The sequence below is a fragment of the Neophocaena asiaeorientalis genome, unplaced genomic scaffold (genome assembly GCF_003031525.2).
Source record: "Neophocaena asiaeorientalis asiaeorientalis breed wild unplaced genomic scaffold, Neophocaena_asiaeorientalis_V1.1 scaffold506, whole genome shotgun sequence".
Classification (NCBI taxonomy): domain Eukaryota; kingdom Metazoa; phylum Chordata; class Mammalia; order Artiodactyla; family Phocoenidae; genus Neophocaena; species Neophocaena asiaeorientalis.
In genome coordinates, this window is record NW_020174950.1 from 215679 (window position 1) to 229261 (window position 13583).

At 38.7% G+C, this 13583-nt stretch overlaps 1 protein-coding gene across 1 annotated transcript in view; it reads right to left on the reverse strand.

The window, feature by feature from the left end:
- The window catches only part of TMOD3 (tropomodulin 3), a 78330-nt gene that overhangs the window by 25866 nt on the left and 38881 nt on the right, over positions 1-13583 (reverse strand). The window contains exon 3 of the mRNA XM_024761854.1: positions 11941-12097. Coding sequence (XP_024617622.1) covers positions 11941-12097 — 157 coding nt within the window. The remainder of the gene's footprint in view (positions 1-11940; positions 12098-13583) is intronic.

Below are 13583 nucleotides of genomic sequence, written 5' to 3' on the forward strand. Positions count from 1 at the left end.
GCCAAACAATCTTGAAAAAGAACAGCTGAACGACTCACACTTCCCAATTTCAAAACTTAATACAAGACTTCACTGGTGACCCAGTGTCCACCTGCCAGTGCAGGGGACATGGGTTCAATCTCTGGTCCGGGAAGATCCCACGTGCCGTGGAGCAACTAAGCCCGTGTGCCACAACTACTGAGCCTGCGCTCTAGAGCCCGCAAGCCACAACTGCTGAAGCTTGCGTGCCTAGAGCCCATGCTCGGCAACAAAAGAAGCCACCACGATGAGAAGCCCACGCACCGCAATCAAGACTAGCCCCCGCTTACCACAACTAGACAAAGCCTGCACGCAGCAACGAAGACCCAACGCAGCCAAAAATAAATAAATAATTAATTTTTAAAAAACCTAAATACAAAGTTACTGTAATCAAGATAGTGTTATGGTGTACAAGGAAAGACATTTACATCAATGAAATAGAATTGAGAACCCAGAAGTAAACTCATATTTATGGTCAATTGAATTTCTACAAGGATACCAAGACAATTCGATTGAGCAAGAGTTGTCTTTTCAACAAATAGTGCTTGGACAGTTGGATAGCTATATGCAAAAGAAGGTGAAGTTGGACCCCTATATTTCATACCATACACAAATATTAATTCAAAATGAATTACAGACCTAAATGTAAGAGCTAAAACTATAACTGAGGAAAAAAAACCCTAAGAGTAAATATCCATGGCCTTGAGTTAGGGAATGATTTCTTAGATATAACAACAAAATTACAAACAACAGGACTTCCCTGGTGGCAGAGTGGTTAAGAATCCACCTGCCAGCTCTATTTACAATAGCCAGGACATGGAAGCAACCTAAGTGTCCATCAACAGATGAATAAAGAAGATGTGGCACATATATACAATGAAATATTACTCAGCCATAAAAAGAAACAAAATTGAGTTACTTGTAGTGAGGTGGATGGACCCAGAGTCTGTCATACACACTGAAGTAAGTCAGAAAGATAAAAACAAATACCGTATGCTAACACATATATATGGAATCTAAGAAAAAAAAAAGGTCATGAAGAACCTAGGGGCAAGATGGGAATAAAGACACAGACCTACTGGAGAATGGACTTGAGGATATTGGGAGGGGGAAGGGTAAGCTGGGACAAAGTGAGAGAGTGGCATGGACATATATACACTACCAAATGTAAAATAGATAGCTAGTGGGAAGCAGCTGCATAGCATAGGGAGATCAGCTCGGTGCTTTGTGACCACCTAGAGGGGTGGGATAGGGAGGGTGGGAGGGAGGGAGACGCAAGAGGGAAGAGATATGGGAATATATGTATATGTATAACTGATTCACTTTGTTATACAGCAGAAACTAACATACCATTGTAAAGCAACTATACTCCAATAAAGATGTTAAAAAACCCAAAACAACAACAAAAAAAATAAACAAAAAAATAAATAAAAAATAAAAAGAATCCGCCTGCCAGTGCAGGGGACACAGGTTCGATCTCTGCTCCAGGAAGATCCCACATGCTACGGAGCAACTAAGCCCGTGTGCCAGAACTACTGAAGCCTGTGCACCTAGAGCCCACGCTCCACAACAAGAGAAGCCACCGCAATGAGAAGCCCACACACCGCAATGAAAAGAGTAGGCCCTGCTCCCCGCAACTAAAGAAAAAGCCTGTGCGCAGGAATAAAGACCCAATGCATCCAAAATAAATAAATAGATAAAATTTAAAAGGTTATTGTAAAACAAAAAAAATTACAAACAACAAAAGAAAAAAATACATAAATTGAACTATATCAAAATCTAAAATTTTGTGGGACAATGATACCAGCAAGAAAATGAAAAGACAAGCTACAGAATGAGAGAAGAAAAATTTCAAATCATATATTTGATAAGAAACATATCTAGAATATATAAAAAGTGTTTATCAATAATAAATCAAATATTTTGATTGAATGACAAATATCAGTAATAAAAAGACATCCCAATTTAAAAATAGGCAAAGGATTTGAAGAGACATTTATCCAAAGAAGATATAAGATGTCTAAGAGCACATGAAAAAATGCTCAATACCATTAGTCATTATGGAAATGCAAATCAAAACCACAATGTGTGTTATCACTTCACACCGACTAAGATGGCTATAATCAAAACGACAGACAAGAGTTGGCCAGGACGTGGAGAAATCGGAACCCTAATACATTGCTGGTGGGAATGTAAAATGGTGCAGCCACTTTGGAAAACAATTTGGCAGTTCTTCAAATTGTTAAAAAATAGTTACTAAATGACCCAGCAATTCCACTAGTAGGTATACGTAGCAAACTGTACACAAGTGTTCACAGCAGCATTATTCATAATAGCTAAAAAGTGGAAACAATCCAAACGTCCATCAACTGATAAATGGAGAAACAAAGTGTGTGTTTCCATACAATGAAATATTACTCATACATAAAAAGGAATGAAACACTGAAACATGCTAAAACACAGATGAAACTCCCAAACACTAGGCTAAGTGAAGGAAGTCAGTCATAAATACATACTGTATGATTCCATTTATTTGAAATGTCCAGAATAGGCAAATTTAGAGACAATTTAGTTTGATTAGCGGTTTTCTGGGGCTGGAGAATAGAGTGAGGAATGGAGACTATTCATAGGTACAGCGTTTCCTTTTGGGATGATAAAAATGTTCTAAACTTAAGATTATGGTGATAGTTATACAACTCTGTGAATGTACTAAAAACCACTGAATTGTACACTTTAAGTGGGTAAATTTTATGATGTGTGTTGCACCTTAAACGCATTCAGCCAGATAGTGCTTGTGCTTCTTAGTTAAAATCAGCTGTTCTCTGGGAAATACACAATTAGCAAACTGCTTGACTGATTCCATATTAACAGAAAATGCATTTCTAAACATGTGTGTTAATTTAAATTAGTCTCATATAAATTAGATTTAAGTTACAAATCTTAATTACTAAGGGATGCTGATAAATAGATCTCCATTATAATGGTTAATGTGATTTGTGCCCTCAATGTCTTGCAGGATGAGTGAAATGTTCAGCTTTTATTCGACGTATAGGGTGTGTGTGTGTGTGTGTGTGTGTGTGTGTGTGTGTGTGTGTGTGTGTGTGTGTGTGTTTGCAGAGGGTAGGGAAATGTGTAAATTTGATACTGCTTTTATCCAAAACCATCTGTTAACAAAATTAGTACACCATTTTATTATGATCATCTTTCTTCTGATGTTTTTTTAAAAATCATGGATTATTCTTTATAGAAATTTCAGTCTCATTCTGATAAAATGATTTAACATATATAAAGCAACTGGTATACAGTAAACGCAATAGACACATGTTAATTAGTTATTCTTATTTTCTCTGGAATTTCTTGCATGTGTACGTGAGAGAGACACAGAGAGTTTTCCAAAACAAACAACCCAGGAGGACTGAAAACCATAAAGTTCCAAGTATCTATATCAGTGATTCTTTTTTAAAAATTCACTCATTCATTCATTCATTCATTTATGGCTGAGTTGGGTCTTTGTTGCTGCGCACGGGCTTTCTCTAGTTGTGGCGAGTGGTGGCTACTCTTCGTTGCGGTGTGCGGGCTTCTCATTGTGGTGGCTTCTCTTGTTGCGGAGCACGGGCTCTAGGCGTGCAGGTTTCAGTAGCTGTGGCTCACGGGCTCTAGAGCGCAGGCTCGGTAGTTGTGACACACGGGCTTAGTTGCTCCGCAGCGTGTGGGATCTTCCTGGACCAGGGCTTAAACCCATGTCCCGTGCATTGGCAGGTAGATTCTTAAGCATTGCCCCACCAGGGAAGCCCTGTATCAGTGGTTCCTAAACTCAGAAAATGAACACTGACTAGGCATGGATATTTTTGAAAAAGCTCCCTACATGATTCTGATTTTTACCTACTCATGTTGATAAAGTGCTAATCTGTATAAGTGCAGCTCTGAAAAGATTAGGATGAGTACTCCTGTACTGATCTAATTTTACTTTTCCTCTCCTTGAAATATGTTCTAAAAGCTCTGACTTATAACTTAATATTTGTATTTATTTGAAATAACATAATGTCTTAAAAAATGGTTATTCACTTCTGTTCTTCAGTACACAGCATTCTATCTAAATACCTTATTTAACAAAGCAACATCTAAAACTGGATTTTTTAAAAACTGAAATTACAGTTCTTTACATTGTAGCAAAATATGAAAATAAGCAATGACAAGATCAGAAAAAATCTCTCAGACAAGTATGAAAAGATATGCTTGCCACCCCCAAATGAAACAACAAAAACAGGGCTATGACTCTTGGTTGCTAAGAATGTTGAAAGAGTTCAGTAATGTTTCTGTAACTACAAAATGGCAGCTAAGGAAATAGAAGAAACCAAGATAAGAATTCATATAATGGTAGCTTAAATGCATGGCATTTATCCAAACCTGCGTTTGTGCCAAGAGGAGGAAAAAAAAAAAAAAGGAATAGCTTGCCAAGATCCTTGTTATTGTTCTAAAATAAGTAAGACAGTATAAACCATGTTAACAATTTTATTGCCAGGACCTTTCTTCACAAGTCCTCATCTCTTTTGCTCTGATATCAAGTTACAGCTACCACAAGGTTAAGAATTATCTTAGTCATGGTCCCATCCTTGCTAAGTATATAAAATGTACAATAACTAGGGGCTTCCCTGATGGCACAGTGGTTGAGAGTCTGCCTGCTGATGCAGGGGACACGGGTTCATGCCCCGGTCCGGGAAGATCCCACATGCCGCAGAGCGGCTGGGCCCGCGAGCCAGGGCCGCTGGGCCTGCGCGTCCGGAGTCTGTGCTCCGCAAGTGGCCATTATCAAAAACGCTAGAAACAATAAATGCTGGAAAGGGTGTAGTGAAAAGGGAACCCTCCTACACTGTTGGTGGGAATGTAAATTGATACAGCCACTATGGAAGGTAGTATGGAGGTTCCTTAAAAAACTAAAAATAGAACTACCATATGACCCAGCAATCCCATTACTGGGCGTACACCCTGAGAGAACCATAATTCAAAAAGAGATATGCACTACAATGTTCACTGCAGCACTATTTACAATAGCCATGACATGGAAACAACCTAAGTGTCCACTGACAGATGAATGGATAAAGAAGATGTGGCACATATATACAATGGAATGTTACTCAGCCATAAAAGGAAACGAAATTGAGTTATTTGTAGTGAGGTGGATGGACCCAGAGTCTGTCATACAGACTGAAGTTAAGTCAGAAAGAGAAAAACAAATACCGTATGCTAACACATATATATGGAATCTAAAAAAAAAAAAAAGGTACTGATGAACCTAGTTGCTGTGCAGGAATAAAGAGGTAGATATCGAGAATGGACTTGATGACATGGGGTGGGAGGGCAAAGCTGGGGCGAAGTGAGAGTAGCATCAACATATATACACTAATGAATGTAAAATAGTTGGCTGGTGGGAAGCAGCAGCAAAGCATGGGAGATCAGTTCGGTGCTTTGCGATGACCTAGAGGGATGGGATAGGGAGGATGGGAGGGAGGCTCGTGAGGGAGGGGATATGGCGACGTGTATGCATATGGCTGATTCGCTTTGTTGTGCAACAGAAACTATCACGGTATTGTGAGGCAATTATACTCCAATAAAAATCTATTAAAAAGTAAAAAACCTAAAAACAGAGCCTCACAGTGTATGGTTGTGGAACAATTAAAATCAAAATTCTGTGGTATGCAAATTATATACAGACATGTTGGAGGGAAAGGAATATCCAGAGTGGGTATGTTTATACAGGGAAAGTTTCCCATAAAACATGAACAATCCATCAGGCTAACTCCCCACCCCAAAGGAGTGAATCATTCAAAAGATACAGTGACTAGTCTCCAAAGGAGATGCCTGCATCTGCATGACTAAGTTAAATAGCCCAGTCTACATATCAGTGCCTGATAAGACCACTTTTTACAGGTATATAAAGGACATTTAGAATTTATGAAATTTGAGTACAAAAATAGAGCCAGTCTTTATCTTGAATTTAGTGGAAACCAACTGCACGCTCGCAGTTACATAATCCTGCTGATTTAGGCCGTTTATAACTATGATCCTTCTGGTTTAAGGAATCAAGTCTGCCTTTCCTCCAAAAAGAAATCATTTACTCAGAAAGATGAGGGAAGCATCTTTCAGAAGAGTGACTATATTAAGTTTTCTGGAAGGCTAAGGGAACTGTGAATAAATAATCTAGAAAGTATATGAGAACCCTTAGTTTAAGGCAATCTGGTTAAATTCACCTTTAGTAAGCAGAGCAGGGCATAGGAGAGTCTTGGGAAGAAAACCCAAGGGCATTCCTTTATCCAGGAGAGGAAGGGAAACCACCAGAAAGAATAGGTGGCTGTACCCCAAGGGCCAACTGGGAGCACAGGCATGCTCTTCAAGGAGGGGAGGAGTCCAACCTAGGAGTGTCAGTGGCTCGAAGGGAGGGGTTCTTTGGTGGTGCACAGGAGAGAGTGTACAAGGTGCAGCAGGCTCTAGTCTATGAAATAAGGGACAATGAGGGAAAAAAAAGTCTTAGGCTAGGTAAGGGTAAAGTGTGATCTTAGACGTGGGGAGGAAGACTCGTGGCAAAGCAAAGCAAAATGAGAGTCAGTAAGAAGTATTAAAAACTGGGCCCAATTATTTCTCTAAGTGTCAAATCCATGGCAAGGCTCTGAGCCTTATCTATCCTGGAGACAGAATATTGAAGATATGTAAAAATATGATGAGAAGTAATAACCAGTCAGAACTCTGCATTTTCACCATTCTCAGGAATGAGAAAGAGCTGGATAAATACTCTCCTTCACCCTTGGTCTATGCCTCAGTTACATCTTCTGCAACATTTCAAGGGGAAAGAGGTAAAAAGCTTCCCAACATTTTAATATTATATCTTCAAGCAAAAGGAACATTATATTGCAATTACGTCATTGTTTTAATTTTCTTAAACACTTAGTTTCTCAACATTTTGAACATAGTAGGCTCACAGCAAAGACATTTCCATTAATCTCTACCAAGATTACTTGATACCATGATACCATTCCTACCATGAGCTTGTTAGATTTAGATGAACTTAACAGATGTATATTGTGGATTCTACTGTAAACAATGCACTTAAAAACAATCCTTAATATATCTTTTGTCAGCTGTGCCTTATTAGCTGCCTAATACCTTCTTTTTTGCTGTCAACAAAATTACAGTTATTAAAAGGAGAACATTTATTACTGTAGGACAAAATGTTCCCAAAATGCATCGAAGACATAATGCCTTGAATTTCACCTAATGAGGATGAATTCCTCCTTCTCAGATGTTGACATATGCTTTTAATTCTGTAAAATGTACAATTATAAACAACCATTTCACAAATCACAAAATGAAATTACTAATATATCTCTATATAACAACCCTCAAGTGTTCTTACGCCTTTTCGAGGCAGTCAGAGATGATCTAGAAAGATGAAATTTGGCATGAGTGTGTAGCTTTTGTTCATGGTCAAAAAGAAAACTCATGAAATGTCCAATTTTCAGTTTTATGGGTATTCCCTTTTGTCATACCAGTTCTGTATAATTTTAGCTCCAGAAAGAGTGTGTCTTTAAGTTAAAAAATAACAAGTATAATTAATCATCATTTAGTCTCAGAATATAAGAAAGTAGTTGGATAACTATTCCTTTTAGTGGTTCCCAATTTTTCTTTTAAAAGAATTGAGTAGTCATCTTTAAAAATAATTTACAATGAGAGATCCCTATGAGATTCTGGCATATAACTTGGAAGGAGTTCAAGGAGCTGAGCGAATCGCTATAACATTCCCTGGTACAGAAAACTAATACTGCCATTGGGGACTGAACTCTGAAACCAGTCATCTTAGTATGAAAAATGATTTAGTTTAGTGAACAATAGCACATTTTACAGATTCTAACTAGTCTGAGCACACCAAAAAAGTAAAATGCTTTTATTTCTTATCAGGTTTGCAAACTGTTTTAAGAAGAACCAGGAGAAACTCTTCTGTCTGGGAAGGCATCCTCCATCTGAAAGTCTTATCTCCTGTGAAATAAGCCATTAAGTGAGAAACCTGGTACTCAACCCAGGTGTTCAGGTAAAGGGTCACTGGAGAGGCAGCTTAAAAAAACAAGCTTCTGAATTCTCAGAGCTAAGGAGGGGATTCACATTTAGCTTGATTGGAAGGTATGCTAATACGATGTACATGAATTATTCTGAGGATCTTCTGGAATGTGATCAAAATCTTGGGGATGAGACCCAAAGAAAGGAAGGCATATTAGTGACTACGAATAACCAAGGCCAACCAATTCAAGGATGAGCTCCAGGGTGGCTTTAAGAAGCCGAGAGCCGTCTTTTAGCTGTATTTCAAAACAAAGCTCTGCAACCAAAGTTCTCCAATTGTTGAAGGTAAACTTGCCCTTCTTCATGTCTACAATACTGTAACATGGCTTTTAAGGCTTGGCCTGAGGAACATGACACATAGAGGGCCCATAAATAAACCCATGCACCTATGGTCAACTCATCTATGACAAACGGGGCAAGAATATACAATAGAGAAAAGACAGTCTCTTCAATAAGTGGTGCTGGGAAAACTGGACAGCTAGCTACATGTAAAAGAATGAAATTAGAACATTCTCTAACACCATATACAAAAATAAACTCAAAATGGATTAAAGACCTAAATGTAAGACCTGAAACCATAAAACTCCTAGAAGAAAACATAGGCAGAACACTCCTTGACATAAATCTTAGTATTTTTTTGGATCTGTCGCCTAAGGCAAAAGAAAAGCAAAAATAAACAAACGGGATGTAATTAAATTTAAAAGCTTTTTGCACAGCAAAAGAAACCAAGACAATATACTGAATGGGAAGAAATACTTGCAAATGATATGACTGATAAGTGGTTAATACCCAAAATATATAAACAGCTTATAAAACACAACATCAAAAAAACAAACCACCTGATTAAAAAATGGGCAGAAGACCTAAAGAGATATTTTTCCAAGACAAAAAGACGGCCAAGAGGCACATAAAAAGGTGCTCAACGTCATAATCACCAGAGAAATGCAAATTAAAACCACAATGAGATATCACCTCACACCTGTCAGAACGGCTATCATCAAAAAAACCCACAGATAACAAAAGTTGGTGAGGACGTGGAGAAAAGGGAACCCTTGGTGGGAATGTAAATTGGTGCAGCCACTGTGAAGAACAGTATGGAGGTTCCTCAAAAAACTAAAAATAGAACTACCATATGATCCAGCAATTCCAGTCCTGTGTATACATCTGAAGAAAACAAAAACGCTAATTCAAAAAGGTACATGAACCCAATGTTCATGGCAGCATTATTTACAATAGCCAAGACATGGAAGCAACCTAAGTGTCCAACAACAGATGAACGGATAAAGAAGATGTGGTATGTATGTACAACGGAATAGTACTCAGCCATTAAAAAGAATGAAATTTTGCCATTTGAAACAACATGGATGGACTTGGATGGTATTATGCTTAGTGAAATAAGTCAGACAGAGAAAGACAAATACTGCATGTTATCACTTATATGTGGAATCTAAAAAATAAAACAAACTGGTGAATACAACAAAAAAGAAATAGACTCACAGATACAGAAAACAAACTAGTGGTTACCAGGGGGAGAGGAAAGGGAATGGGGGCAAAATAGGGATAGGGTATTAAGAGGTACAAACCACTGTGTATAAAATAAATAGGATAGGGACTTCCCTGGTGGTCCAGTGGGTAAGACCTCAAGCTCCCAATTCAAGGGGCCTGGGTTTGATCCCTGGTCGGGGAACTAGATCCCGCATGCATGCCGCAACTAAGAGTCCACATGCTGTAACTAAAGATCCTGTGTGCCGCAACTAAGACCTGGCGCAGCCTAAATAAATACATATTTTAAAATAAATAAATAAATAGGGTACAAGGATATACTGTACAGCACAGGGAATATAGCTAATATTTTATAATAACGAAATGAAGTATAACCTTTAAAAATGTGAATCACTGTGTTGTATACCTGAAACTTATAAACTGTATATCAACTATACCTCAATTTTTACAAAAAGGAATGAACAAATGAATGAATAAATAAATCTGTCTCTCTCTACACACACACACACACACACACACACACACACACACCCTTTTGGTTCTATTTCTAAGGTAGTGATTCTCAACTAGAGATAAGGGGAAGTGGGGTTGATAAAAAGAGCAGAGGGGTTGGGGATGATAATTTTGAAAAGGCATGGGCAGACCTTGTGGAATACCTACTCAAAAGCCATTCACAACCTTCGTCTATTACAGAGATGGGACTACTAAAACGAATTTTCCACCTTCCCCTGCAGCTAAGGGATAGCCATGTAACAGAGTTGTGGCCAGAAGGGCTTCCTTCCCAAATAAAAAGCTAAAGCCTTACTAGGAGAAAGCACTATGCTCTAACCATTCTCTCCACCTGGCCTACTAAGGATTCAGATGTAAAACCAGTGCCTGGAAGAGCTGAAGATCAACTCTACTGCTGCCACCATTCCCCAGTGTTCCACGCACAGCATTTTAAATAGGAGTGCAAGCAGAATCTGGCTTCTTAGGCCAACCTGTACTGAAAGCTGAGAAATTTAACCTACTTCATGTTAAATGTTATTATATAGACAGCTTTTAAAATTATAGCTGTACTCCTTCTCCACTGAGGCTAGCTAAGGTCAAAATCTGCAATGGGGGGCTTCCCTGGTGGCACAGTGGTTAATAATCCACCTGTCAAAGCAGGGGACATGGGTTCGATCCCTGGTCCGGGAAGATCTCACATGCTGCGGAGCAACTAAGGCCGTCTGCCACAACTACTGAGCCTGCAAGCCACAACTATTGAGCCCATGTGTCACAACTACTGAAGCCCACACACCTACAGCCCGTGCTCTGCAATAAGAGAAGCCACCGCAATGAGAAGCCCGCACACTGCAATGAAGAGTAGCCCCCGTTCGCGGCAACTAGAGAAAGCCTGAGTACAGCAATGAAGACACAACACAGCCAAAAATAAATTAATTAATTAATTAAATTTTTTTAAAAATCTGCAATGGGAAGGACTTGGACCAGAAGAATTTCCTGAAAGTAATGATTATGAAGCATTGACAATTATAATTATAATAGTTATGAATCACTGAATTAATAAGGAAGGCTGTAGGGTAAGAGTCTTTGAAAATACGTCCTGAATTTTTTTATGGCATTCCACTTTAAAGACAGAAGTTAAATTGAGTGGCACTCTGACATCACTGCATTTTGTAATACAGTAGTGCATTTAAAATTTTACCTTAGTACACTTTTAATATTTGTTACAGTTGAGAACTAAAGAATTCTAAAGAGAACTAAAAACCACTGTGTAATAAAACCTCACTAACAAATCATTAACAAGGAACTTATTGGCCAAGTAGGTGAATGTAAAGGAACTGCCCAAATTACCTAATAATTATTTTATTTAATTAATTAATTTATTTATTTTTGGCTGTGTTGGGCCTTCGTTGCTGTGCACTTGCTTTCTCTAGTTGTGGCGAGTGGGGGCTACTCTTCGCCGCAGTACATGGGCTTCTCATTGCAGTGGCTTCTCTTGTTGTGGAGCACGGGCTCTAGGCATGCGGGCTTCAGTAGCTCTGGTTCGTGGGTTCTAAAGTGCAGGCTCAGTAGTTGTGGCACACGGGCTTAGCTGCTCCGCAGCGTGTGGGATCTTCCCAGACCAGGGCTCGAACCCATGTCCCCTGCGTTGGCAGGAGGATTCTTAACACTGCGCCACCAGGGAAGTCCCCTAATAATTTTTAAAGTCAACAGTATCATATCTTTGAGGCTATCAATGATGCACCTTTAAAAATATTTTCTCCAGTCCTACCTGTAAGAAGAAAAATCAAGTGCTGTCAAATAATGACTTCAAAATTCTGTGCTTACCTTTTTTTTCTCCAGTGTAAGGCACATAGTCTTCCCTGTCCTTATGCTCCAAAGCTTCCTTCTCCAGATATGAAAGGAGGTGTTCTCTATCAAATGGCCCTGTGGCAGACTTTGATGTCTGGTTCTTCTGCCGGAACCCTGCAGGCAGAAGGGCATTCTGCCAAAGAGAATGAATCAGCCATTATGACCAGCAAGAATCATAATGCTATATACGTCCAGATGTTACCATCTAAGAAAGATTTATAGACTAGAATGGGATGTAGGCATTAAAGACTTCATTACAGGGTTTTAGGGCAGCAACATAAAAGTGTTCCAAAGTTTTTTAAAATTAGGTAGAATTCACTTACATTATTATTAAAATAGGCACATTCACCTTTTCTTCAGAAAGTATTCTACTAGCAGGAACCACCCTTTACTTTTTAAGTATCCTGGGACAGTAATGAAAAATAGTTTGTAATGCTTTATAACAGCTCAGCATATATGTATACATAGAAAATAATTCCACTACAAAAGAATGTTAAATGACTATATACATCATAGTCCTTCATAATGTCTGCTATTTCATCATAAAGACTTTCTCAGAAGAAAAACATGTATATCATACAGTAGTGTATCAGGATATTAATATTTACTTGTTTGTGTTTAAATGCAAAGGTTCAATTTCTGTGTGTACGTGTGTATATATCAGCACTAGGACGTATCTGCAGCAACCACTGTCACTGCTACTCAAGACACTCAGAGACTCTCACGGCAAGAGTTATATCCCTAGGTTCTACCTGGGTACAGCCTTTTTGAGTGCATGGAGTAACTGAGAGTGGGGGAGGGGTGAGAGGCAACGGACTAAAGTTGTCTCTTGTAGTCCCTACTCTGTATTTTCACTAAGCCCAGGAATAACAAGTGGTGACTAAACAATGTGAGCTGCATCTTTTTGCTTGTCAAAAACCGAAGAGTATCGTGATACTACCTTGTCTCACAATTCCCAAGTATTCTTTGCTTTGAAAATGGGAGGCGGCCAGAAAAGTTACACAAAAGGGCCAACTCTGTTCTACAACACCTCACAATATTGGCAAGGATGCTGAATCTCCTAGGTGTTATAAGATCATTTTTCATTACAAAGAGGGATCTTATATGGATAATGATAATAAGAAATACTCATTTTATAACTAGAAAATATGGCACTTCAACTTTGGCCATTTGCTGAAATCCACAATAATTTTCATAAAATTCGCCTTTGTGTTTTCCTCATGCAATGCTATATGCATAACACAGAAAGCTCACCTATCAAGATGAAATACAAAAGAGGTTTTTCCTAACCATTCACCAAAAATGTTTCTACAACACAAAATTGTCTATAGGAATATAAAAAAGAAACACAAGATTTCTACCCTCAGACTTTGAAATCAAGACAAGACTTGTACATGAAGAATCCATTCTCAACAAACCATCAAGTCCTATCCATTTTTACTTCCTAAAAAACTGTCTAACTTTTCTCCATCTCCAATACCATTACTTTGGTCTACACTATGATCCAAGCTGGGATGGACTATTACATTAGCCTCCCAACTGGTCTCCCTGGATCAGTTGCTGATACTCTTCAACCTTCACTCCCACCCCCTAAGGTTATCCTAGCCTCATCTCTCACG